This window comes from Protomyctophum parallelum (assembly GCF_964188405.1).
Source record: "Protomyctophum parallelum genome assembly, chromosome: 13".
Classification (NCBI taxonomy): Eukaryota; Metazoa; Chordata; class Actinopteri; order Myctophiformes; family Myctophidae; genus Protomyctophum; species Protomyctophum parallelum.
Genome location: NC_139708.1, coordinates 41,587,336 through 41,613,761, shown reverse-complemented (window position 1 = coordinate 41,613,761; position 26,426 = coordinate 41,587,336). Strand labels below are relative to the sequence as shown.

The following is a 26,426-nucleotide window of genomic DNA, read 5'->3' as shown; positions in this document are numbered from 1 at the left end:
CTGATCAACTCTAGATCTCCATATATGGAGCTTGCCTGATCTGACATCACAAACAAAATGCTTGACGGTGAGAGGTTGGTGTAGTTGTAGGTCACTGAGAGCATGTTCCAACAATCCTGACCCTAATTCTTACTTTGATTCTGTACATTTCTTCCAATGTCTTTGTCTTTTGTTTCTTTCTTTTTTTATTTCTTTTGTTTTTCTTTGATGTTGAAACCATTAGTCCACTATTGTTGATAATTTTAGTCCTTTCTCCAGCATCTGGGACGGAGTTTCCTACCTGAACACGTTGAAACTTTTATTCCTTTGCTCAGGAAGAACGCTTCCTGATTGGTTTCACGACCCAAGAAGTTCTTCAGCATCTCTTTGGCATCCTTAGAAGCACCAGGCTTCAGGATGCAGTTCCTGTAGTCCAAACCCACCTTAGGGTTCATGATTCCTTCCTCTTTGAAACGACTGAACATGTCCATAGACAACACCTTACTCCACAGGTCGCGATAGAACATGTTACATTGGCTGAATAGATGTTGGAAATAGATAGACAATATGATAGGGCCTTGAAAAGCAGGGAAACCCAGAATGTCCTTGCTGAGCCTCCTGCATTCATTAGCCGGGTCCAAAATAGTCTGAGCGTGAAGAGCCTGGTATAATCTATGTTGGACTATCTTCTCCAGGTAGAAAATTCCAGTGTTTGCGAGACGAGACTTAAGGAGTTTGTCCAGCAGGTCATCAGGAATCGCAGCTCCTGTCTTGTAGTGTTTAGATATTCTCTGGAGTGTTTCCTTCTCCCAAACCCAGTTCTCCAACATCATGGCCGGAGCCTCAATAAAATCTGTTTCCACCTCGTGTGCATTGAATGCAGCGTAGTCAACCTGAGCACAGAGGTAGTGCACCATGTGACCAAACTCATGGAAGTATGTCACGACATCGTCGTGCGTTAGGAGCAAGGGGGCGTCGGCCGTGGGTTTGCTGAAATTGAACAATATAGCACCAATAGCCATCTGTCTGCTCCCATCAGACCACAGACAGCCTGGCTGCAGCACAAAGAATTGTGCATTGCGGCTGTAATTTACCATGAACAGGTCAAGGTAGAACTGTCCGATTGTCTGCCCAGAGGAGAGGTCGGTAACACAGTACAGAGTGACATCCGGATGCCACACGGAGGCGCCGTGCACCGGGCTGAATGACAGACCCAGCAGGTCCTGGCAGATGTCCAGCAGACCCTGGGCCACAACCTCCAATGGAAAATACTCCTTCAACTGGCTGTGATCCACTCCATACTGCTTCATCACCTGTGCCTTGTAGTATGGCAGGTCCCATTCATACAGCTTCCCATCGTATGGCAGAGATCTCTGCTGACACTCATCCTCCTTTAGTTGGAGGAGGTTCATTCTCTCTTTGTCTGCAAGTGGTTTGAGCTTGTGGGCCAGCTCCTCCAGGAAGATGGAGAGCTTATTGGCAGACTTTTCCATGTGTTTACTCAGGTCAGAGTCAATGTGGGTTATGAAACCCCTTAAACCGTCCTTCAACAACGTCATGCTATATTGGTTGTATGCTTTCCCAAGTTTCTTGCGTGTTTCAGGGACAAAGCATTTATCCATAAAATACAGATATTTGTCACATTTGATCTTTAGCTTGTCCCCATCTGCTTCCAGGTAGCTCAGGTCGTCCTCAGGAACACCTCCCAGTTCATCCCTGCTGAAGGTCAAACTAGGGCACTTGACCTGGTCCTGGATTTGCACATGTAAGGAATCTTGTGTCACTTCGATACTTTTCCCAGCCAGCAGTCTCTCCATGTATCTCTTATCTTCCACGGCAGGATTGACATCCACCTTCAACCCCAGAGCTAAAATCCTCTGGTAGACGTCATTTCTACTTCTCACAACCTCGACAAACTTACCAGGTACCAGGCCAGGCAGCTTCTCAATTGCATGGAACAAGGCGTGCGCGTGCCCTACCTCCTCACTGGGAGACACATAATGATAGAGGAAGGAGGCTATGTTCCACTGGACCATGTGCTCAGCTTCAAGGTCAGCCAGGGCCTTCAGGGTGTTGTTGACGGTGACACTGTCCAGGTCCAGGGAACCCACGGCATCAAACACCTTATTGGATTTGGTAATGAGCTCGTCAAACATCTGCTGGATCTGTTCAGGGCTCAGATCCCAGCGCAGGAGGTTGTCGGTGGAAGCCCAAGAAGGGCTGCTGAAATACACCTCTCCTGTAGCTCCCATGTTCGTGGAAATCAATCACAACACTTTTGGTCTGGAGTAGACTGTAAAGTGAAAGGATCTCCCTGCACAACTGGCTTTATATGTGCCTCTGTGACATCACTCATATGCCATGTCATAGGGCTCAAATCCAGAACACCCCTAGATCTCCATATATGGAGCTAGCCTGTTCTGATCATAACGATGCACAATCTTGTCCTTTTTTAGCCAATATTGATCACACCTGATCATCCCCTAACGGGAACTGATCAACTCTAGATCTCCATATATGGAGCTTGCCTGATCTGACATCACAAACAAAATGCTTGACGGTGAGAGGTTGGTGTAGTTGTAGGTCACTGAGAGCATGTTCCAACAATCCTGACCCTAATTCTTACTTTGATTCTGTACATTTCTTTCAATGTCATTGTCTTTTGTTTCTTTCTTTGTTTCTTTTTTTCTTTCTTTTGTTTTTCTTTGATGTTGAAACCATTAGTCCACTATTGTTGATAATTTTAGTCCTTTCTCCAGCATCTGGGACGGAGTTTCCTACCTGAACACGTTGAAACTTTTATTCCTTTGCTCAGGAGGAACGCTTCCTGATTGGTTTCACGACCCGAGAAGTTCTTCAGCATCTCTTTGGCATCCTTAGAAGCACCAGGCTTCAGGATGCAGTTCCTGTAGTCAAAACCCACCTTAGGGTTCATGATTCCTTCCTCTTTGAAACGACTGAACATGTCCATAGACAACACCTCACTCCACAGGTAGCGATAGAACATGGGACATTGGCTGGATTCTTTTTTTTTATCCTCGTTTTTCATCATTTTGGACCATGGGCTATAGCCCATATCATACGGCATACTATAGCACGCCGTTTTTCATCATTTTTGAGGATTTGAAAAAAATGAAAAAATGAAAAAAACGATGGGTTATATCCCATGTTTTTTTAATTTTTGATTAAAAAAAATAAACTTGTTTTTCATAATTTTGGACCATGGGCTATAGCCCATATCGTACTGCATACTATAGCACGCCGTTTTTCATCATTTTTGAGGATTTGAAAAAAATGAAAAAATGATGGGTTATAGCACATGTTTTTTTAATTTTTGATATTTTTTTTTAATCCTCGTTTTTCATCATTTTTGAACATGGGCTATAGCCCCTAACGTACGGCATACTATAGCACGCCGTTTTTCATCATTTTTGAGGATTTGAAAAAAATTCTAAATTTCAAAAAACATGGGTTATAGCCCATCGTTTTTTGAAATTTGGATTTTTTTTTAAACCTCGTTTTTCATCATTTTTGAACATGGGCTATAGCCCCTACCGTACGGCATACTATAGCACGCCGTTTTTCATCATTTTTGAGGATTTGAAAAAAATTCAAAATTTCAAAAAACATGGGTTATAGCCCATCGTTTTTTGAATTTTTGGAGAAAAAAAAATAACCTCGTTTTTCATCATTTTTGAACATGGGCTATAGCCCCTACCGTACGGCATACTATAGCAGGCCGTTTTTCATCATTTTTGAGGATTTGAAAAAAAATCAAAATTTCAAAAAACATGGGTTATAGCCCATCGTTTTTTGAATTTTTGAAAAAAAGAATTAACCTCGTTTTTCATCATTTTTGAACATGGGCTATAGCCCTTACCGTATGGCATACTATAGCACGCCGTTTTTCATCATTTTTGAGGATTTTAAAAAAATGGAAAAAAAAACAAAAAACATGGGTTATAGCCCATCGTTTTTTGAAATTTTGAAAAAAAATGTTACCCTCGTTTTTCATCATTTTCGACCATGGGCTATAGCCCCTACCGTATGGCATACTATAGCACGCAGTGTTTCATCATTTTTGAGGATTTGAAAAAAAATGAAAAAAAAAAAACATGGGTTATAGCCCATCATTTTTTGAAATTTTGGAAAAAAAAAGTTAACCTTGTTTTTCATCATTTTCGACCATGGGCTATAGCCCCTACCGTATGGCATACTATAGCACGCCGCTTTTCATCATTTTTGAGGATTTGAAAAAAAAAACAAAAAAAAAACATGGGTTATAGCCCATCGTTTTTTGAAATTTTGAAAAAAAATGTTAACCTCGTTTTTCATCATTTTCGACCATGGGCTATAGCCCCTACCGTATGGCATACTATAGCACGCCGTTTTTCATCATTTTTGAGGATTTGAAAAAAATGAAGAAAAAAACAAAAACATGGGTTATAGCCCATCGTTTTTTGAAATTTTGAAAAAAAATGTTAACCTCGTTTTTCATCATTTTCGACCATGGGCTATAGCCCCTACCATATGGCATACTATAGCACGCCGTTTTTCATCATTTTTGAGGATTTGAAAAAAATTCAAAATTTCAAAAAACATGGGTTATAGCCCATCGTTTTTTTAATTTTTGGAGAAAAAAAAAAAACCTCGTTTTTCATCATTTTTGAACATGGGCTATAGCCCCTACCGTACGGCATACTATAGCACGCCGTTTTTCATCATTTTTGAGGATTTAAAAAAAATGAAAAAAAAACAAAAACATGGGTTATAGCCCATCGTTTTTTGAAATTTTGAAAAAAAATGTTACCCTCGTTTTTCATCATTTTCGACCATGGGCTATAGCCCCTACCGTATGGCATACTATAGCACGCAGTTTTTCATCATTTTAGAGGATTTGAAAAAACAAAACACAAAATAAATGTTAACCTCGTTTTTCATCATTTCCGACCATGGGCTATAGCCCCTACCGTATGGCATACTATAGCACGCCGTTTTTCATCATTTTTGAGGATTTGAAAAAAATGAAGAAAAAAACAAAAACATGGGTTATAGCCCATCGTTTTTTGAAATTTTGAAAAAAAATGTTACCCTCGTTTTTCATCATTTTCGACCATGGGCTATAGCCCCTACCGTATGGCATACTATAGCACGCAGTTTTTCATCATTTTTGAGGATTTGAAAAAACAAAACAAAAAAAAAATGTTAACCTCGTTTTTCATCATTTTCGACCATGGGCTATAGCCCCTACCGTATGGCATACTATAGCACGCCGTTTTTCATCATTTTTGAGGATTTGAAAAAAATGAAAAAATGAAAATGAAAAACATGGGTTATAGCCCATCGTTTTTTGAAATTTTGAAAAAAAATGTTAACCTCGTTTTTCATCATTTTCGACCATGGGCTATAGCCCCTACCATATGGCATACTATAGCACGCCGTTTTTCATCATTTTTAAGGATTTGAAAAAATTTCAAAATTTCAAAAAACATGGGTTATAGCCCATCGTTTTTTGAATTTTTGGAGAAAAAAAAATAACCTCGTTTTTCATCATTTTTGAACATGGGCTATAGCCCCTACCGTACGGCATACTATAGCACGCCGTTTTTCATCATTTTTGAGGATTTGAAAAAAAATCTAAATTTCAAAAAACATGGGTTATAGCCCATCGTTTTTTGAATTTTTGAAAAAAGAATTAACCTCGTTTTTCATCATTTTTGAACATGGGCTATAGCCCCTACCGTATGGAATACTATAGCACGCCGTTTTTCATCATTTTTGAGGATTTTAAAAAAATGAAAAAAAAAAAAAAAAACATGGGTTATAGCCCATGGTTTTTTGAAATTTTGAAAAAAAATGTTACCCTCGTTTTTCATCATTTTCGACCATGGGCTATAGCCCCTACCGTATGGCATACTATAGCACACAGTTTTTCATCATTTTTGAGGATTTGAAAAAACAAAACAAAAAACAAATGTTAACCTCGTTTTTCATCATTTTCGACCATGGGCTATAGCCCCTACCGTATGGCATACTATAGCACGCAGTTTTTCATCATTTTTGAGGATTTGGAAAAAAAAAGAAAAAAAAAATGTTAACCTCGTTTTTCATCATTTTCGACCATGGGCTATAGCCCCTACCGTATGGCATACTATAGCACGCAGTTTTTCATCATTTTTGAGGATTTGAAAAAACAAAACAAAAAACATATGTTAACCTCGTTTTTCATCATTTTCGACCATGGGCTATAGCCCCTACCGTATGGCATACTATGGCACGCAGTTTTTCATCATTTTTGAGGATTTGAAAAAAAAAAAAAAAAAAAATGTTAACCTCGTTTTTCATCATTTTCGACCATGGGCGATAGCCCCTACCGTATGGCATACTATAGCACGCCGTTTTTCATCATTTTTGAGGATTTGAAAAAAATGAAAAAAAAAAAAAAAACATGGGTTATAGCCCATCGTTTTTTGAAATTTTGAAAAAAAAAATTACCCTCGTTTTTCATCATTTTCGACCATGGGCTATAGCCCCTACCGTATGGCATACTATAGCACGCAGTTTTTCATCATTTTAGAGGATTTGAAAAAACAAAACAAAAAATAAATGTTAACCTCGTTTTTCATCATTTTCGACCATGGGCTATAGCCCCTACCGTATGGCATACTATAGCACGCCGTTTTTCATCATTTTTGAGGATTTGAAAAAAATGAAAAAAAGAAAAAAACATGGGTTATAGCCCATCGTTTTTTGAATTTTTGATTTGTTTTTTTAACCTCGTTTTTCATCATTTTTGAACATGGGCTATAGCCCCTACCGTATGGCATACTATAGCACGCCGTTTTTCATCATTTTTGAGGATTTGAAAAAAATGAAGAAAAAAACAAAAACATGGGTTATAGCCCATCGTTTTTTGAAATTTTGAAAAAAAATGTTACCCTCGTTTTTCATCATTTTCGACCATGGGCTATAGCCCCTACCGTATGGCATACTATAGCACGCAGTTTTTCATCATTTTTGAGGATTTGAAAAAACAAAACAAAACAAAAATGTTAAGATGAGATCTCTTCATAAAGTGCCAAGTGCTCATGAATAATGTCACATTCATTCTTATTTTTAATTATGAGATGTATTTTCCTCTTCCAGTGATGTTCATGTTTTAAGACTCATTTTCTCTTTCTTAATATTCATCTCAATAAAAGGCTCTTTTAAGAGCCAACCACATTTCTTTATAAGACTATCTTCACTTTGTCTACATCTACACCATGGACACATGTGCTGTGAGAATCAGTTTATGACTACATAATAGTAAAATAATATAAATGAGGCCCTTGTTCAAATATAATAGTGTCGTTATTTTGTAAGTTACATGCAGTTTGCCTATGTTCTAAGGCCAGGGCATTTCTCCCCGAAAGTTTCTCTCAATTTCTTGAGTCACTGTTTGATTTGCTGATGTGATTTATTTGGTTCAAACTTGACACCAATTGACAATGAATAGTGGATATGATATAGTTAAAAATCATATTAATTCATTCAAACCTTTTATTCTCCAGAGACATTGAGGTTTCCCATATTCCCTCATTTGCAGTGTCGTCGAGATACAGTTAAACATAATACATTTCCAAGCATTAAACAAAAAAAAGGAAAAAAATATATAAACAGTAACCACTCAACTACTACATAATTACAACTAGACTAAATGGGGAAGTTATATAATGGACATTTCTTAAGGGTTAAGGGTGTACACATACGTATTTGGTAACAGCAATTGTATATACATTATTGTATCAGTCTCTTGGATTGACAAAAAATAATAATAGGGGTAATTATTAACAGCATGATAGAGGAGTTGACTATACTAGCAATATTACTGTAAACTATCCGAAGGTGATGTGACAACAAAGAACGAGGACTCAGGAGGGGCATGTTACATAGTCTACTACTGTACATAGGCTACGCAATATCATATTTATTACATTAAAATAGAGTTAAAATAGAGTCACCCAATGGGTGATGAACCACAGGGGGAGGAGTGTGTGTGTGTGTGTGAGAGAGAGAGAGAGAGAGAGAGAGAGAGAGAGAGAGAGAGAGAGAGAGAGAGAGAGAGAGAAAGAGAGAGAGAGCAGGGCGGGGGTTAGTAACGCCCACGCAGCTCGATACACTTTACACATGAGGGGCAAGAAGAAGCAACATGTAAAACTTTATTAAGGAGTTAAAAAGAAGAAAAATAATGCCAATGAATAAAACCAATAAACAAAAAAAAACAGCAATTATATGATTATAGAGTTGAATAGCAATTACTGTAAAAACAAATGGGTGATGTGACCACGGGGGAGGAGTATGTGTGTGTGTGTGTGTGTGTGGGGGGGGGGTGCAACGCCCACGCAGCTCTCTCTGTGCCTGTCCTCCCTTACGTCCTCAGAACACACATAAAAAGGCAAGGCTCTGAGCTTTCTACTCACTCACATTTCTAACTGCAACTACAGCTGAACTCAAAAAATGTCAGGCCGAGGAAAAGGAGGCAAGGGACTTGGAAAGGGAGGCGCCAAGCGTCATCGCAAGGTGCTTCGTGATAACATCCAGGGAATCACCAAGCCCGCTATCCGCCGTCTGGCTCGCCGTGGCGGTGTGAAGCGTATCTCCGGTCTGATCTACGAGGAGACCCGCGGTGTCCTCAAGGTGTTCCTGGAGAACGTGATCCGTGACGCCGTCACCTACACCGAGCACGCCAAGAGAAAGACCGTGACCGCCATGGATGTTGTCTATGCTCTGAAGAGACAGGGACGCACTCTGTACGGATTCGGAGGTTAATAATGCTGACTTGATCTACCAACAACCCAAAGGCTCTTTTAAGAGCCACCCACACCTTCTTTAAAGAGTATTACCTAATTTTATACTTTATTGAGCTACCGTTAACTTGGTAGTGTATTTATTACTGTTCAATCATGTGGTAGTGCTGGATCCAGTGGTGAGACACTTTGTTGTGTTTGGAACAAGATTGAAAGTTGAAACTGACACATCCTCTGGCCTTTAATGACTGGTTTTGCGTGCTGTTACACACACACACACACACACACACACACACACACACACACACACACACACACACACACACACCCCACCCCCCAATTGCCCCTGGAGAGGTAACGAATACAATAGTGCAATAGGAAGCATAATAGCAGATCTACAAGCTGACAGTGCAACACATTGAAGCAGATATAGGCTTACATGGCATTAAGAGCAGACAGGGTGGAGTAGTACAGAGTCAACTCAGTTCAACCTTCCAAATATAGAGGTTAAGAATACAGTAGCCTGAATGTAATAGTTGGAGCCACAAACTGGCAATCAAATGTTCAAGTTTATTTGTAAACATCATTGCATAACTATGAATTTGGATGTTTCTTATAATTCCAGACAAGGGCCGCATTTTTAAAACAGACATTGAACTAAAAACAATTAATTATCCCTTCATTATCAATGCATGGCGTTTTTAAAACAAACATTATAGGTAGGGATAAAAACAACTATCAAAACAAGTTTCTATTACTTCTGGTAAAGCTTGTACTCTCTGGATGAATGACATTTTGTGCCAATAAAGAACATAATTAATGTAGTAGTTAATCCGGTTCCTGGTTTCAGCAGGCCGGTTTCTGTCAGGTGGGACCTGAGGCCTGGACATGACACCCACTCAGTGTTATCATTATCTTACTTTGCAATATTCAGAATACAGTGTTTCCCTTTATAGTTTAATGTAAAGTTAGCTTAAGTTGTGGCAAATTAATGTGCAGATATAGATATACCTTTATAATGGGGAAATGTGGGTGTCATAGCAGCAAAACACATTATGATAAAAAGGGGCTTTAAATGATACATTTACCACACATATTAATAATGTATAAAGGGGCTAGTATATTTAGCCCCTTACAAGCACACGAGCGGGAAAACATAATACAGAAAACAAAGTCTCTTTGTGGCAGGATCAGCCAATTATATGCTAGGAGTCCCACGCTTCATTTGCATTGGCTCTGTATAAATAGTGGTACGAGAGCGTCCTCTTACACATTCTTCACTGCAACTGAACTATTCTATTGAATACAAGCACGATCATCGTCATACGATGCCTGAAGTAGCAAAGCCAGCGCCCAAGAAGGGCTCCAAGAAGGGAGCCGTCACCAAGACCGCCACGAAGGGCGGCAAGAAGCGCAGAAAGGGCAGGAAGGAGAGCTACGCCATCTACATTTACAAGGTCCTGAAGCAGGTCCACCCTGACACCGGTGTCTCTTCCAAGGCCATGGGCATCATGAACTCCTTCGTCAACGACATCTTTGAGCGCATCGCCGGTGAAGCCTCCAAACTGGCTAACTACAACAAGCGCCGCACCATCTCATCCAGGGAGATTCAGACCGCCGTCCGCCTGCTGCTCCCCGGTGAGCTGGCCAAGCACGCCGTGTCTGAAGGCACCAAGGCTGTGACCAAGTACACCAGCTCCAAGTAAACTGTTCTGTCTGCTCTAAACACAACGGTCCTTTTAAGGACCACCCATATTTTCCAAGAAGAGTTTAACCAAATATGTATATAATGAACATGGCCGTTTCAATGCATGAATACATTGTGGTTACACGCTGAAAGAAAATTACTAGATATCATTAAATAATTACACGAGCATAAGGAGCACAAATGTACATTAGACATTATGTAGAATAGACGGGGAAATAATGCATTAAATACAATTTAACTACATTTCACTTTTTTTCCATTCTAACTGAAGCAATTCACCAATAAGTGCTTCATTTATGAGATGTATCTCATCAATTATTGTGGCTACATGCTGAAATAATAGATATGGAAGCATTACACTAATGACATTTGGAGCATAATGTACATTTTTAGACATTTAGGACCCAATGTAGATAGAGCGGGAAAATAAAACTACCACGAAGCAGCGTGGATTCATTTCACTTTTTCCCATGCCAACTGGAGAAATTAAGCAATAACCCGCTGTGCCGTTATGATTGCAGACATGTGGACAGACTGGATAAATAGAAAGTTAAGCTATAAAAGTGGGCATTTAGAATATTGGAAATGGCTCTTATGCAGAAACAGTGGGTGGCTCTTAAAAGAGCCTTTGTGGGGGTTTGTTAAGTCGACTTATTTCTTGGCGGCTTTCTCGGTCTTCTTGGGGAGCAGAACAGCCTGGATGTTGGGCAGCACACCGCCCTGAGCGATGGTCACTCCACCCAGCAGTTTGTTGAGCTCCTCGTCGTTGCGGACGGCCAGCTGGAGGTGACGGGGGATGATACGACTCTTCTTGTTGTCGCGGGCAGCATTTCCAGCCAACTCCAGGATCTCAGCGGTCAGATACTCGAGGACAGCCGCCAGATAGACCGGGGCGCCGGCACCGACTCTCTGGGCATAGTTGCCTTTACGCAGCAGCCTGTGAACACGACCCACGGGGAACTGGAGCCCGGCACGGGATGAGCGGGTCTTGGCCTTCTGCCTGACCTTTCCTCCAGTTTTTCCTCGTCCACTCATTTTGTAGTAGTTTTATTTCTAGAATAATAAGCACTCGAAGAAATATGCTGGAGTAGTGGCGTACGAGACCTTTTATATATTCAACGTAGTACATTCTGTGTGTGCGGCTGTGCGCCCCACCAATCATAGAGACGGATGAGAGCGCGGGCTGAGTGTGTATGATTTTCCCACCAATCACTGCTAGTGGTGTGAATCGTGTGAACGGTTCCTCCCAGTCTAAACTCTGACTCTTCCCAAAGACGGAGGTTCTTGACCACACGTCTCTCAGAGCAAGTGGGATAAAATATTATCCATGCAATATGACACTGAATGTAGTGTAGGCTAAATTTACATAAAGTATGTACATACAATTGGCGTTTAATTATGCTAATAAGATAGTCAGTTTAGGGCGGCAGCCGGCAGTCAGTCAGCTTTAGGTGGGGTGGGGTCTGCTTGGTTCTTGCCATTTTTTCTCTCTTTAAACAATTTGTATTGTTGCAAAAAGGGAGCAAACTGCTGCATTCAAGTGCAAGGCACATTTTAGTTCATCATCATCATCATCATCACTTCTGTGTGTCAAAAGCACACAAGTGTCCAAAGTTTGACCACATTAATATGTTGTGAGTGTTAATTATGTATTAAGACAAGATATGTCTTTTTATTTTGTCACAAGTAGAATTTTTTAATTATTTGTGCCGTGTCATACAAGATAGAGCAATGCATTTTTTTCCCCGATATGCAGTGGAAACTACCATTTCATAGTATTTATTAGCTATTAAAGCAGCAACGTTTTGTAAAAGTTCCCCTCCAATCGGTGCCAGTGATGCATGGTACCTCCCCAAACAAGGAGGTTCCTGACCACTGACTAATCAGAGGACGACGGCGTCTCCGAGGCGCTAATAAAAGGCAGCCGTTTGCTCTGAGAAAAATATTCTACTACTCAGAGCTTTGATAGAAGAAGCTATGGCAAGAACTAAGCAGACAGCTCGTAAGTCCACTGGCGGCAAAGCGCCCAGGAAACAGCTCGCCACCAAGGCAGCTCGTAAGAGCGCGCCGGCAACCGGTGGAGTGAAGAAGCCTCACCGTTACCGTCCCGGTACAGTGGCTCTGAGGGAGATCCGTCGTTACCAGAAATCTACCGAGCTGCTGATCCGCAAGCTGCCGTTCCAGCGCCTGGTGAGGGAGATCGCACAGGACTTCAAGACCGACCTGCGCTTCCAGAGCTCCGCCGTCATGGCACTCCAGGAGTCTGCTGAAGCTTATCTGGTCGGTCTGTTTGAAGACACCAACCTGTGCGCCATTCACGCCAAGAGGGTGACCATCATGCCCAAAGACATCCAGCTGGCCCGTCGTATCCGCGGTGAACGTGCTTAGACTAATCTCTTACTGTCACAACCCCAAAACGGCTCTTTTAAGAGCCACCAAATGTTTACTTTGAAGATAAATTGTTCCTTTGATATATTATAACCTAGACTGGCGTCATGCACTTTCAACTAACGTGACAATAAGCCAAAAACTACTGAAATGTATTTCGTAAGACTATTTTATCGGCTACAATAGCTAATGCTGTTTCCCAGCCATGTAGGGACAGTGCTTGCATAATATGTTATTTGCTTAACTTTTCCCCCCCACTTTTCTTCTCAGAAGAGTATTTAATTTATGGACGTAGTCTGGTCTTTAATCAGAAAAAAACCCTAATATGCATCTTCTCTAACTAAAATAAACCCAGGACTAAATGTGATCAACATGCAGACATTCAGCTCCACCCTGTGGGGGAGGGGAGGCATAATTGTTTCATTGTATTGAACTCAACACGATACCAAAACCAGCAGCTATTCATAGTCCTGGAATGAGACTCTTCTGTACAAAGCAAGTGTATAGTGTTGGTGTAAATCTAATCTACATGTTCAGTGTTGGCTTCTCAAAGTGGAGGTGGGGCTTGAGCACATTTCTAGTATTTGGGGGTCCAAATTTATTTTAATTGGTATGTGTTTAATGTATTGTCACATGTGCACAGTCAAATCCTCAGTGTTACTGTTACTGTGGAAAAGCAATATACAAAGTGAGTTTAACATTGTTTAATGTTGTTTAATGCAATCCGATATGACTTTTCTGTTCGGATGCATGGGTTGTCACGGCCAGAAAGTAGTTTTTTTGCCACTCAGTACGCGCATATCCTCTATACTATACGTCTATGTTTTTGTCCCAGTGTTTTTCATTTTTCATTACTCTCTTTTTTTATCTAAATAACACAATGAGGAGGGCATGCTATTATGAAAGGCAAAGCCATTTTATTTCAACAAGACGATTCCATGTGCTTCTTTGGGAAATGACAGTAGGGAAGAATGAAGAAAATATGCCTATATATTTGTATTTCATACAGAGTGCAAAGATGAGTTAATCATAACATGATGTTTTGCAGCATGACACATTGCACCATGTATAGGCCTGGCAGGCCTACATGAGAAGTGTGTTGGGTACATTGTGTCTCCATAATCAAATAAGTAGATCTAAATACTGCAATAACAATGTATAAGGCACACAATCACCTGCTCCCGAGCTGTATCCAAGAGCTGTTCTGGCCTAGAGAGAGCCGCTACAACCTAAGAGGCACTTCCATATTCAAACAAACAAATGCTAGAATAAACATCAAAGAGAGGTGCATATCGGTCAGAGGGGTCAAGCTGTGGAATGGATTGGATGACAAACTAAAAAACTGTAGTACAATAAAAACAATGGTATAGATCAAAAATAGTAGATACATATAGAACATTGATGTGATGTTTTGTTTTCTCGTTTTGTGTTTTGTTTTTGTTCTTTTTTGTCTTGTTCCTGTTAACTGTCTGTCTGTATGTTATGTTTGTTTTTTTGGGGGGGTTTTTTCCCCTTCTGTTTGCTTTGTTGTATTATTTCACCTATGAAAGCCATTTATTTGATAGAAGGCTAGGCACTATATATAAGCTAAGGCTTCAGCCTACACCTTTTTGGTCTGTTTCTGTTGCAAAAAAAAAAGCAGGCACTGTATTGATTTGTTATAATGACCAAAATAAATAAACTCTACTATAAGCTCCACTAAATATACAGATACAGTTGATTAAGATTTAAACAATTAAAAATTATTTTTTTGTCCAAAATTTGCCACGTTTTCCAACAGCTGGCTTTCTATCATTGGAGGTTGAGATCAACTCCACCACCATGCTTCCTTGAACTGGAGTGTGTTTACTGTTGTCAGAAAACATTATATTTATAGCAAAACTGAAGGCAAAACAAAAGTATAGTTTATGATATCGTGTCGCCAAGAATGTCTACTAAATTGATTGTGAGTATTGTTGTTAATGCAACATAGTTTACAATATTTTAGAATAAAAATGACAGAGGCAACACTGTGCTTTGACTATAGACAGGTGATGTTTTGAGGACGGTTATTACTAAAAAGGAGTGAACTGCTTTCATCTTAGATATATTCGTGACAGAAAGGCACATGTGTGTTAACTGGTCAGCTCTTTGTCTCATTAAATAATATACACAGTAGTTTGTTATAACTTGTTTTAATCGAGGAGAAAACACAAGTGGCACAAGAGAGAAGAGGGCCTGTGTGTGTTGACTCTAAAGGGTTCTCATGTGGTGTTTAAAGGAGAATTCCATGCTAGAAGGCTTTCTTACCTTTCTTTGTAGTTGTTACGTCCCCATCAAAGAGGTCCAGGTGTTATTTTGTGCAAATGCTCCTTATTGGCTATTTCCCCTACCATAAGCCCTAAATGAATTGCATTGAATTGAATGGGAATTGAATGGGGCTATGGGGTGTTGTGCTAATTCGCTTATTTCCATCGCTCAAAATTATAATTGTTTTGTATATATCCTCTCTCAGCAGGAAACCGGTGGATTGTGCAGTCCGGGTAGGGAATGAGGCACTACCCCAGGTGAAGGAGTTCAAGTATCTCGGGGTCTTGTTCACGAGTGAGGGGAGAACGGAGAAGGAGATCAGCCGGAGAATCGGAGCGGCAGGGGCGGTATTGCAGTCGCTGTACCGCACTGTTGTGACGAAAAGAGAGTTGAGCCAGAAGGCAAAGCTCTCTGTCTACCGAGCAATCTTCGTTCCTACTCTCATCTATGGTCATGAAGTGTGGGTCATGACCGAAAGAATAAGGTCACGAATACAAGCGGCTGAAATGAGTTTTCTTCGACGGGTGGCTGGCATCTCCCTTAGAGATAGGGTGAGAAGTTCAGTCACACGAGAGAGACTCGGAGTAGAACCGCTGCTCCTTCGCCTGGAAAGGAGCCAGCTGAGGTGGTTTGGGCATCTGGTTAGGATGCCACTCGGGCGCCTCCCTAGGGAGGTCCTCGACGCATGTCCCACTGGGAGGAGACCCCGGGGCAGACCAAGGCGCAGTTGGAGGAAATACATCGACTCTCTGGCCTTGGAACGTCTCGGAATCCCCCAGGAGGAAGTCACTAATGTTGCTCGGGAGAGGGAAGTCTGGAGCTCTCTGGTGGAGCTGTTGCCCCCGCGACCCGACTACGGATAAGCGGTTGAAGATGGATGGATGGATGGATGGATATCCTCTCTTCATAATGTAAATAATAACCCAAGGGGCACACTTTACTACTTATTTCGATGGAAATAGGCGAATTAGCACAACACCCCATAGCCCCATTCAATTCCCATTCAATTCAATGCAATTAATTGAGGGCTTATGGTAGGGGAAATAGCCAATAAGGAGTTTTTGCACAAAAAAAACACCTGGACCTCTTTGGTGGGGACGTAACGACTACAAAGAAAGGTAAGAAATGTAAGAAAGCCTTCTAGCATGGAATTCTCCTTTAAGTCCAGCCCCTTCAGAGCTTTCAGCATCAGTCTGTGAGAGTTTACTTGAGAGAAGGAAGAGCAACCTACTATCCGAGACAATAATGGCAGTCGCACCCGCACCAGCACCGTCACCGGCCAAGGCCGCCAAGAAGAAGGCAGCAGCCCGACCCAAGAAGACCGGCCCCAGCGTCGCTGACCTGGTCGTCAAGGCCGTGTCCGCCTCCAAGGAGCGGAGCGGTGTATCTCTCGCTGCGGTCAAGAAGGCTCTGGCTGCCGGCGGCTACGATGTGGAGAAGAACAAGGCCCGCGTTAAGATCGCTGTCAAGAGCCTGGTCGCTAAAGGCACCCTGGTCCAGCTCAAAGGTAACGGTGCGTCTGGCTCTTTCAAGATGAACAAGGCAGAAGCGGTGAAGGAAAGAAACCCGCTGCTAAGAAAGCAGTCAAAGCAAAGAAGCCTGCTGCAGCCAAGAAACCTGCAGCGGCTAAGAAGCCCAAGAAGGTGGTAGCAAAGAAGCCCGCAGCCGCAAAGAAATCGCCCAAGGAAGCCAAGAAGCCTGCCGCCAAGAAAGTAGTGGCCAAAAGCCCCAAGAAGGCTACCAAGAGCCCCAAAAAAGTGGTTAAGAAGCCTGCAGCAGCCAAGAAAGCTCCAGCCAAGAAGGTTGCCAAACCCAAGGCAGCAAAGAAGGCCGCTCCCAAAAAGAAGTAAATAGCATCATATTTAAACCCACAAAAGGCTCTTTTAAGAGCCAACCACATTATTTTATAAGAGTATCCTATCTTTACTTTATTTAGAAATTACGTAATTGTCACTGGAATGATAATCAGTTTGCCTTTATATTACAGGCATAAGAGCACACCCTTGCTAAAATATAATTATTGCATAGTGATTTGTTGCTAAAACAATTCTGCTGCTGCCCTATCTATGCTGATGTTCTCATCAAAAAAGATCCCCTGGCTTTTTGCTATTGCCTTTGGCCAGTGGTTCTGTTCAATGTTTTGTTCTAAATGTAAAACACGGTAACCTAGTAACCCGTCAACCTTTACATCATCAGAATTATCTCATTGTGCAATAAATAAATAAAAAGTGGATCTATGCCTAGATTATATTAAGGATAAATGAGATAAATAATTCAGATTATACAAGGAAATGAGTGGAATCAGAAATTTGGCAACGATTGGAGTCCGATTGGACTCTTGCTAAAGTCATAGCGTACTGCACTTGGGCTGCTATAATAGCTAAGTAATAAATACTATGGACTGAACAAAGAAAATACTTTGCTGTATGTGTATGATAATGGCACAAATAAATAAGCATTTCTACTTGTGACAAAATAGCACATGACACAGGCATGTATGTACAGTTCAAATTAAATCAAACTGTATTTATAGTGGTAAAATTTGGGATCTTAATGAAATAATTAACATCAAATTCACATTTTATTGTCACAGCATATTCATGTGGTTAAACGTCCAATATTTGTCGGTGCATTGCTGGCTGCACAGAAGTGTTGATTGTGGTGCATTGTGCAACTAAAATGTGCATTGATATATAGGCACTGGAATGCAATGTGACACTAGTTAGTTGGTTAGTTAGTTGCGAGAGTGAGGTCTAGCCAACTCGAATCCCGGCTCCTCCTGTCTACACATAGAAGTGTCCTTGGGCAAGACACTGAACCCCAAATTGCTCCTGATGTGCTGGTTGGTACCTTGCATGGCCTCCGCCGCAATCGGTGTATGAATGTGTGAATGTAATGCACAATCTATGTATAGCACCTTGGATAAAGGCGCTACTCAGGGTTTTTTTTTTTTAATTAGCTAAAATTTAGACTAATAAGTAAGGCTGCATGATATATCGAACATGTACCTTCATCAGAGTGGAGAATATAAGTATAAATCAAGTTGAGCAAAGCCACTCTTCTCTGCCAATCTCTCTAACAGACACAGTTAACGATCGCTTGTTAAGTGCCTGCCAGACAGACAATCAGATGAAATGAAGGCAGGTGTAGAGTGTAGAGTAGACTAGTGAACTGAACATGTTCTCTTTATATCAAGTACTTCATACCAGCCCCTTATGAAACTACTTCTCCCCAAATCCAGATGGATTTAATTTTCCATCCTGAATGGCAGTAACTAGCATACAATGAGAACTGAGAAGATCTCCACAAAGGTTTACTCATCAAAACTGATTATAAAACTCTAACCATCAAAGCATGCACTCAACATATAATGGTTATGTGACCATGGCATGTGCATAATATAAAATCTTATATGTTTTATCTGATATTGATTAATATGGTGGGTGGGTTCAATTAATCAATTATTAATCGGCAGAGCTGTCGACTATTGTCACCATGAATGGATGTGGCCAGACCCATCTTCTCTTTCTGTCATAGTGACATTGTCCTGCATCAGATCATGTCCAAATCAGGTTCTCCAATCTCCAGTAGCCTCTTCAGTTTTTTGAAGATTTTTTGAGTTACGGAGCTATGTGTGTGGCTGGCTGGGTCTGAGCACTGTGTGTGTGGCTTGCTGGCTGGGTCTGAGCACTATGTGTGTGGCTGGCTGGCTGGCTGGGTCTGAGCACTGTGTGTGTGGCTTGCTGGCTGGCTGGGTCTGAGCACTGTGTGTGTGGCTTGCTGGCTGGCTGGGTCTGAGCACTATGTGTGTGGCTGGCTGGCTGGGTCTGAGCACTGTGTGTGTGGCTGGCTGGCTGGCTGGGTCTGAGCACTATGTGTGTGGCTGGCTGGCTGGGTCTGAGCACTGTGTGTGTGGCTTGCTGGGTCTGAGCACTAAGTGTGTGGCTGGCTGGCTGGGTCTGAGCACTATGTGTGTGGCTGGCTGGCTGGGTCTGAGCACTATGTGTGTGGCTTGCTGGCTGGCTGGGTCTGCATGCATAGATAGATAGATAGATATTATAGCAGTGACTGACTGAGACATCGAGCATGTGTCCGCAACTGGTTGTGGCCCCCATCAAGTGACCTTTTGACCAAGTTGAGTTTGACACCCCTGCCTATATAAATGCACCATTTACTATTTACCACACTTCTGAGCGAGATATCCACGCTTTGGGGCGAGATATCCACACTTTGAGGGCGAGCCCTCCATGGCTTTGGGGCGACCGTACTTCACTTTTCGAAATTCCGGGGCGACTGTCCTTCACTTTTCGCGGGGGCGAGTTAAAAAGGGGCGACCGGTCCGTACCTCCTGCCAATTTTCTCTCTCCGAAGTTAAGGTCACGTTCATACCAGAGAGCTTTGCTGCGATTAAAACGAATCCTGCTGCGCATTGTCAGAAAGTGCTCTTCGTTTGGCAGGTGTGAAGGCTCATTCGAATCCTAATGCGCAGCAAATAACCGCATTTTACTCCGCCCAAAAACGTGGGTTTCGCTTCGCTTCGAATCGCACTTGACTACGATTCGGTGCAGGTGTGAATGCAATCCGCAGTAAATAAAGGAAATGAAGCAAACATAATGTGGCGGGTGAGGAGCTGAACACAGTTGGAGACGGAGAAGGCATATTTTACGCAGCGCAAAGATGTCCCGTTACTGTGGATAGACGTGGTCGAATAAGGAGACTGAAGCCCTGATTGATTGATTGATTGATTGAAATATTTATTAACAGTTTGTAGAATTTACAGTACATTTTAAGCACAAACTCAATACAAAGACTGTCAACTGTGAGTGGACGACCCAATTAAGCATTACACTTGTTTACAACAGGGTCCACATTGTTCAATTCATCAAAACATTTAAAGACATACAAACATTTAGAGACATTTCTATGTAGCTAAAGAACAGAACAGGAATTCATCATATGGGAAGCAAAAAAGGGAAAAGATACAATATACAGTGAGGGAAAATGGGGGGGGGGGATCGAAATGAGGACGTGTACATTAATCAATTGCTTAAGAAAACACATAAAAACACTGCAGTGTATTATAGCCTACATAATATTCTGTCTGTCTGTCTGTGCGTGCCGTAAACATGGAGTGCTGTCACTGTGTGGGACTGGGGAGTTATATCAGTGCGCTCATGCAGCGCTGTGCCTCCATGCCCAAAAGAACAGTGTGTGGCGGCTGCTAGAGAGAGAGAGGGGGGGGGGGGGGGGGGGGGGGAGGGTCCCAGACGGCACGACACATGCACGTTATGAGTGTAATTTTATCACCATAGATTTCACTGTGTAGGCTATAGTTTATGAATGGAACACATTGATAAAGGTCCCCCCTGCTGCGTTTCCAATTGCTGCGAATGACAGTTTGAAGGCAAACCGCAGCCATTTAAATATGCAAGAATCCCAAATCCCCGCCCATACGGATTTGAGTCTACCGAAGTATTAGGTGAGAATCTGACCTAAGATAGGAGTTGTAGTAAAAAGGGCGCAAACTGCTGCTTTTAAGCTCATTGGCTCTGAGCGGTCTCTGGTCAGGAGAACCTCCTTCTTTGGCTAGTACAGTACTACTACTGATTGGTTGGAATCCCTTACACACTCAGCCCGCGCTCTCATCCGTTTCTATGATTGGTGGGGCGCACACCCGCACATACAGAAAGTAGGCCTACTATTCTCTGTGTTGTTGATATGAAAGGTCTCGCGCGCCTCTCCTCAAACACATTTCTTCGTGATTCAACTCCAGAACTAAACGTACATCAAAATGAGCGGCAGAGGCAAGACCATAGCGTGACAATTTTTAAGATTTGGAAGACTCGGTGCAAAATGTCAATGGACAACGTGGTAATTGACGCAAACACTGTTTTTAAACATATTAAAACCGAACTTAAAAGGAAAAAACAATGGACCTGAAGAGACTGCACACGCACCTAAACTGGCCCACCTTGGCACTGTAGTAATTCTAGAACAGCCCAGACAAATAGTAATATCCTGATGTGACTCCCGGTTGCGTCTACATGTTTTATACTTTTAAATGTTCATGCTGAGTGTGTGGCTCTGGGGGTCTTGTTGCATGCCAGCGGATAGACACACATGGCACCAAAGCATGGTGCTATTTGTTGGCGGGTGGCGAGACCCTCAGAACAGCACATGCAGGTGCAGGCATTTGGGCGTTAGGGGGTGCTGCGGATAGTACACATGGCACCAAAGCATGGTGCTGTTCGCTCGCGCTCTCTGGCGCCTAGCAGCCTAGGTGTCTGTGCTTTTTGATGTATGTATTATGTATTATGATGTATGTATTTGATGTGATGTATTTATATGATGACAAGCAGCATAATTATTTTCTGTATGGATCTCTAAACGTTGATATATGAAATGTGATGACTTGTCATTTTGTGGAAATTTAATAAAATACAAGCGGAGGAAAGGCCAGGGCGAAGGCTAAGACCCGCTCATCCCGTGCCGGGCTCCAGTTCCCCGTGGGTCGTGTCCACAGGTTGCTGCGTAAAGGCAACTATGCCCAGAGAGTTGGCGCCGTAGCTCCAGTGTACCTCGCCGCGGTGCTCGAGTATCTGACCGCTGAGATCCTGGAGTTGGCTGGAAACGCTTAACCTGACGCTGCCAGATGGGGGCGGTATTGGGTAACCATGTTCCCCAACACAGCACTCATCTGGGATCTCTCAGGGAGTTGAGCTGACACAAATCCGTACCGAACCAATCAGCGTGAGCTAAGGGCGGGATATGTGCGAAACCGGATGTGAAGCTATATAGACACGTCAATATGATTGGTTGTGTTTGCACGCCCACACAGTGATAGACAGACGGTCCCATCCAATCATCTACCAAGTATCTTGAAAAAAGGAACAGCCCCGTCATCGAATTTGCTTCCGCGATCCCAGATCCAAATAAGCTGTGAAAAAAAATTGTGTAGCAAGCTTCTTGGATCTGGCAGCGTCAGGTTAGGAAACGCTGCCCGTGACAACAAGAAGACTCGTATCATCCCCCGTCACCTCCAGCTGGCCGTCCGCAACGACGAGGAGCTCAATAAACTCCTGGGTGGAGTGACCATCGCTCAGGGCGGTGTGCTGCCCAACATCCAGGCTGTTCTGCTGCCCAAGAAGACTGAGAAAGCCGCCAAGAAATAAATCTGTTTCCAAGTTACAAACCCCCAAAAGGCTCTTTTAAGAGCCACCCACAATTTCTATATAAAGAGTCACTTATATGTATATAAGCAATACTTTCGTGATCTAAAGCAATTTTCCTCTAGGCCTAGTTTTCAAATCTTTAGCCTAATCTAATCACAGGCTTTGGGATTACAAAGTAGACATGCTCTCACACAGTCTAGTTGCTCAGTCAGTCATTGCGTTGATTTATTTTACATTATATGTAAATTTATATTACATTATACATTTAATGCTGCCTTACTTCCAAGTAATGAGGACTCGAGGCATTTGTCTTATGTTCACAAATTGCTCGTTATGTTTTATGTTGCACGAATCCCCATTATCGTGGTTGGTTTTATGCGCTCTGGATACGGTTTGATTATGCTGTTGGGATTCATGCTATTATGGTAGGTAGGCTATATAATATGTTGTTTAAGCAACGGCTGATTTCTGTATAAAGTGATTTAATAAACCCAGACAGCCCTGAGCGGCTTTCTTCGTCGTAAAATGGTAAGATTACCGGTATTCTTCTATATTCAACTATATTCATTTGACGTATGCAGAGTACTGCAGAATCATTGATTTCGGCTGGATGGTGTTGAATAATGTTTCCAAGTAAGTAATTATTGTTTTTTCCTTAACATATCATTAATTGACATGACAACTAGATTAAATAAAGGAACATTCTTTAAATGAAGTTGTGGGGGGCTCTTAAAAGAGCCTTTGTGGGGTTAACAGACTGTGTTGTTTACTTCTTCTTAGCGGCAGCCTTCTTGGGTTTCGCCGCCTTGGGCTTCGCTACCTTCTTAGCTGGGGCTTTCTTAACGGCAGCGGGCTTCTTCACCTTCTTGGGACTCTTGGTCACCTTTTTCGGGCTCTTCTTGGCTGCTGGTTTCTTTGCAGCGACAGGCTTCTTTGCCTTCTTGGGAGATTTCTTAGCGGCTGTAGGCTTCTTGGCTACTGCCTTCTTCGGGGACTTCTTTGCCGCGGCGGGTTTTTTGGCTGCCGGCTTCTTGGCTTTGACTGCTTTCTTGACGGGTTTCTTTGCCTTCGGTGCTTCCTTGTTCATCTTGAAAGAGCCAGACGCGCCGGCACCTTTGGTCTGAACCAGAGTGCCTTTAGCGACCAGGCTCTTGACGGCGACCTTGACGCGGGCCTTGTTCTTCTCGACATCGTAGCCGCCGGCAGCCAGAGCTTTCTTGACCGCAGCCAGGGAGACACCTTTCCGTTCCTTGGAGGCGGACACGGCCTTGACGACCAACTCGGCGACGCTGGGACCGGTCTTCTTGGGTCGGGGTGCTGCCTTCTTCTTGGCGGCTTTAGCCGGGGCGGCTGCGGGAGCTGGAGCTACTTCTGCCATTCTGTAGAGGTTCGAGTTTCAGATGCACCGAACTAAACTCTGAGTAGAGAATGTTGTAAGAGGAGGAGGGGGTGTAACTTAAAGGATATGTGAGAACGATGTAGACTCAACCCACTAGGTTAGTACTCTGTGCTGCAGAATACTGGCACAGTTGTGTTTTCTCTACAACTAAAACTAAATAAAATACATACAACTACATTGATTAAAGTCATACAAAAAACTCGAGCAGATGGCAGACGAGTTCAGCGTCATAATCAAACCATGTGGAGCGTTGAGGAGTGCCGTGTTTTGTTTAGGGACGTTTAAAACCTCACTTGTACACCCTTACATGTACAGTTGTTTGTCAACTTTCCTCTGTCATTTGTCTTTTAAAATAGTTTTAACATAAGATACCCTGTTCCATATTTGCTGCAGAGCAAGCAGAGATGTCTGGGTTTGGAATGAAAGTAAAACTAGTCGTTTGTGGTGAAGATTTTTGTTTTTAATTTACAACTTTCCAGTGTCTGCAAACACAGCTCTTGGCCCTGGCATGGAGACTTATCAGAGGGCACTTTATCTCACTCTGCTAAGCTCTTGCTTTGTGATGAGAAATCTGACATGTTTCAGTTAATTTCACATGACTCAAATGTATCATTTTAATAAACATGACATACCTCAATTAAATGGAAAATAGATGAAACACCACACATTTGCAACTTTTATAGCGTATAGCACAGTTATACCCTGTATGTGTTTATTGTTTATAGGGATCCCCATTAGCTTTTGCCTTGACAAAAGCTAGTCTTCCTACATTAACATTTAACAAAGGCAATACTTACAATTGTTTGCAAACACTAACTTAAAATAAAACATAGTACAATAAAATACTAAATAAGAAATAAAAAACATAGGAGAAATAAATAAAAAAACATAGCAAAAACCACTTTCAACAAATTATACATTTGAATTATTATTTCCCCAGGGTTACTGCAGTATGGTTTACATAGGTGTTCTTTTAACTTGATTTTAAAGATGAATTTTGTATTTGTATTGGTTATACACTTTGGATGTGCATTCCAACCTATTACTGCTCTATAGATAATAGAAGATTTAAGAATATTTGTTCTTGGTTTAAGTGCCACCAAAACACCTGAACTGGCTTGTCTAGTCATATGGTTATGTTCGTCTCTTACATGTGCTACCTTTTCAAAGAAATACTGTGGTTTTTTGTCCATTAATACATTTCTGAAAAACGTAAGAATACGTGAATGTAATCTATTCTCAACAGTAAGCCATGATAGATTTCTGTGCATTTCTGCAATGTGTGTCCTGTTGGAACACTGGAGAGCTGATCTGGCAGCTTTGTTTTGAGCTATTTGTAATTTATGTATGTCTGTTTTTGTAGCCGATGACCAAATGACTGGGCAATACTCAAGATGTGACAAATCTAGAGCTTGCATTACTGCTTTCCTAGTGTTTAGTGTTATGTAGCTAGAACATTTCCTGGTTACGGCAATACTTTTCCCCATTTTAGTTACTATATTGTCAATTTGTTTAGTCCAATTAAGTTTAGGATCTAGTACCACTCCAAGTAGTTTAGCCTCTGTTACCTGTTCTACTGGCTTCCCGGCAAGTGACAGGCTCAGTTGAGGATCACCCTCTAGCTTATGTCTAGATCCAAACACCATGCACTTGGTGTTAGCAATGTTCAATACTAATTTATTCTCATCAACCCACATCATATACATATACATGTGTGTGTGTGTGTGTGTGTGTGTGTGTGTGTGTGTGTGTGTGTGTGTGTGTGTGTGTGTGTGTGTGTGTGTGTGTGTGTGTGTGTGTGTGTGTATGTATATGTATATATATATATATATATATATATATATATATATATATATATATATATATATATAATTTATTATTATTACATACACAATATGTTCTATTTTTTGAGTGTCTGTGGCTGGCTGCCTGGCTGGCTGCCTGGGTCTGAGCACGGAAATAACATGGTTGTTATTCACCACCTGTGAGCAACCTAACACACACACATAGTAACTGTATATGATGTGCCAGTACAGTACAGAACGGGGACACACGGTAACTGTCATTTCTCAACCATTTTGTACCCGGCCACCTGTTCCTGTGGGTCTGGATGTTCTGGGACCCCCGGGAACCCCCACAGGCTAAAGGCCTATTCATAGTCTGGATTTTCGGTGGTAAGGTGACCACCGCTCCGGTGGTGAGCTGACCACCGGAGCTGAAATAACGTTGAGCGGTGGTGAGTAAAAACAGAGAGAAGGGCTGGAGCGGTGGCGGTGGTTTGCTCTTCACCGCGGCTCGTCATGTTGTAGTTCGGTGGTCACCCCACCACCGTAAAACCAGACTATGTATGAGCCTTTACTCTCTAATTTCTCTACTGTTTCAGAAGTGGGGCGGCTCACCAGAACCGGGCCGGTTACCGGAACCCTAGCCGTGGTCCGGTGTGTCTGGAACTTCCGGGGACCCCCACATGGAGTTGCACCACTCACTTCACACAGGTGTGATTTATTTCCCCTCAAGAAACATTGTGCCAGTATATGTATGTGTATACAATCATGTAAAATTTAGTGTGGAATAGATCTATTAATTCGAATTGAAATATAGATTTACCCTAAATGCTTATCATATATCCCTAGTCCCTAGTGAGACAATAGACCAGGCAGACCGGAGAACATTATGCAGACAGTGAGACACTATTATAGGCA

At 42.1% G+C, this 26,426-nt stretch overlaps 7 protein-coding genes and 1 pseudogene across 8 annotated transcripts; 5 read left to right on the top strand and 3 right to left on the bottom strand.

Annotated features, from left to right (window-relative positions):
- Positions 1–242: 242 nt before the first annotated feature.
- Positions 243–2,231, bottom strand: LOC310868679 (thimet oligopeptidase-like; the record flags this gene model as incomplete). Its single annotated transcript, XM_083779135.1, has 1 exon — positions 243–2,231. The coding sequence occupies one exon, from the start codon at positions 2,229–2,231 to the stop codon at positions 243–245; it is 1,989 nt and encodes a 662-aa protein (XP_083635261.1).
- Positions 2,232–8,478: 6,247 nt separating this feature from the next.
- LOC310868838 (histone H4) lies at positions 8,479–8,790 on the top strand (the record flags this gene model as incomplete). Its single annotated transcript, XM_083779307.1, has 1 exon — positions 8,479–8,790. One exon carries the CDS (start codon positions 8,479–8,481, stop codon positions 8,788–8,790), a length of 312 nt encoding a protein of 103 aa, XP_083635433.1.
- Positions 8,791–10,096: 1,306 nt separating this feature from the next.
- LOC310868828 (histone H2B 1/2-like) lies at positions 10,097–10,474 on the top strand (the record flags this gene model as incomplete). The annotated part of the gene is made up of 1 exon (XM_083779297.1): positions 10,097–10,474. The coding sequence occupies one exon, from the start codon at positions 10,097–10,099 to the stop codon at positions 10,472–10,474; it is 378 nt and encodes a 125-aa protein (XP_083635423.1).
- A 653-nt stretch (positions 10,475–11,127) lies between these two features.
- Positions 11,128–11,511, bottom strand: LOC310868824 (histone H2A-like; the record flags this gene model as incomplete). Its single annotated transcript, XM_083779293.1, has 1 exon — positions 11,128–11,511. The coding sequence occupies one exon, from the start codon at positions 11,509–11,511 to the stop codon at positions 11,128–11,130; it is 384 nt and encodes a 127-aa protein (XP_083635419.1).
- Positions 11,512–12,453: 942 nt separating this feature from the next.
- On the top strand, positions 12,454–12,864 carry LOC310868822 (histone H3.2; the record flags this gene model as incomplete). Its single annotated transcript, XM_083779292.1, has 1 exon — positions 12,454–12,864. One exon carries the CDS (start codon positions 12,454–12,456, stop codon positions 12,862–12,864), a length of 411 nt encoding a protein of 136 aa, XP_083635418.1.
- A 3,534-nt stretch (positions 12,865–16,398) lies between these two features.
- Positions 16,399–17,003, top strand: LOC310868818 (histone H1-like; annotated as a pseudogene). Its single transcript has one exon. The product of its transcript is annotated as a histone H1-like (transcript).
- A 3,941-nt stretch (positions 17,004–20,944) lies between these two features.
- On the top strand, positions 20,945–22,325 carry LOC310868678 (histone H2A-like; the record flags this gene model as incomplete). The annotated part of the gene is made up of 3 exons (XM_083779134.1): positions 20,945–20,970; positions 21,599–21,772; positions 22,139–22,325. 3 exons carry the CDS (start codon positions 20,945–20,947, stop codon positions 22,323–22,325), a joined length of 387 nt encoding a protein of 128 aa, XP_083635260.1.
- Positions 22,326–23,091: 766 nt separating this feature from the next.
- On the bottom strand, positions 23,092–23,703 carry LOC310868816 (histone H1-like; the record flags this gene model as incomplete). The annotated part of the gene is made up of 1 exon (XM_083779287.1): positions 23,092–23,703. The coding sequence occupies one exon, from the start codon at positions 23,701–23,703 to the stop codon at positions 23,092–23,094; it is 612 nt and encodes a 203-aa protein (XP_083635413.1).
- Between the last annotated feature and the right edge of the window lie 2,723 nt (positions 23,704–26,426).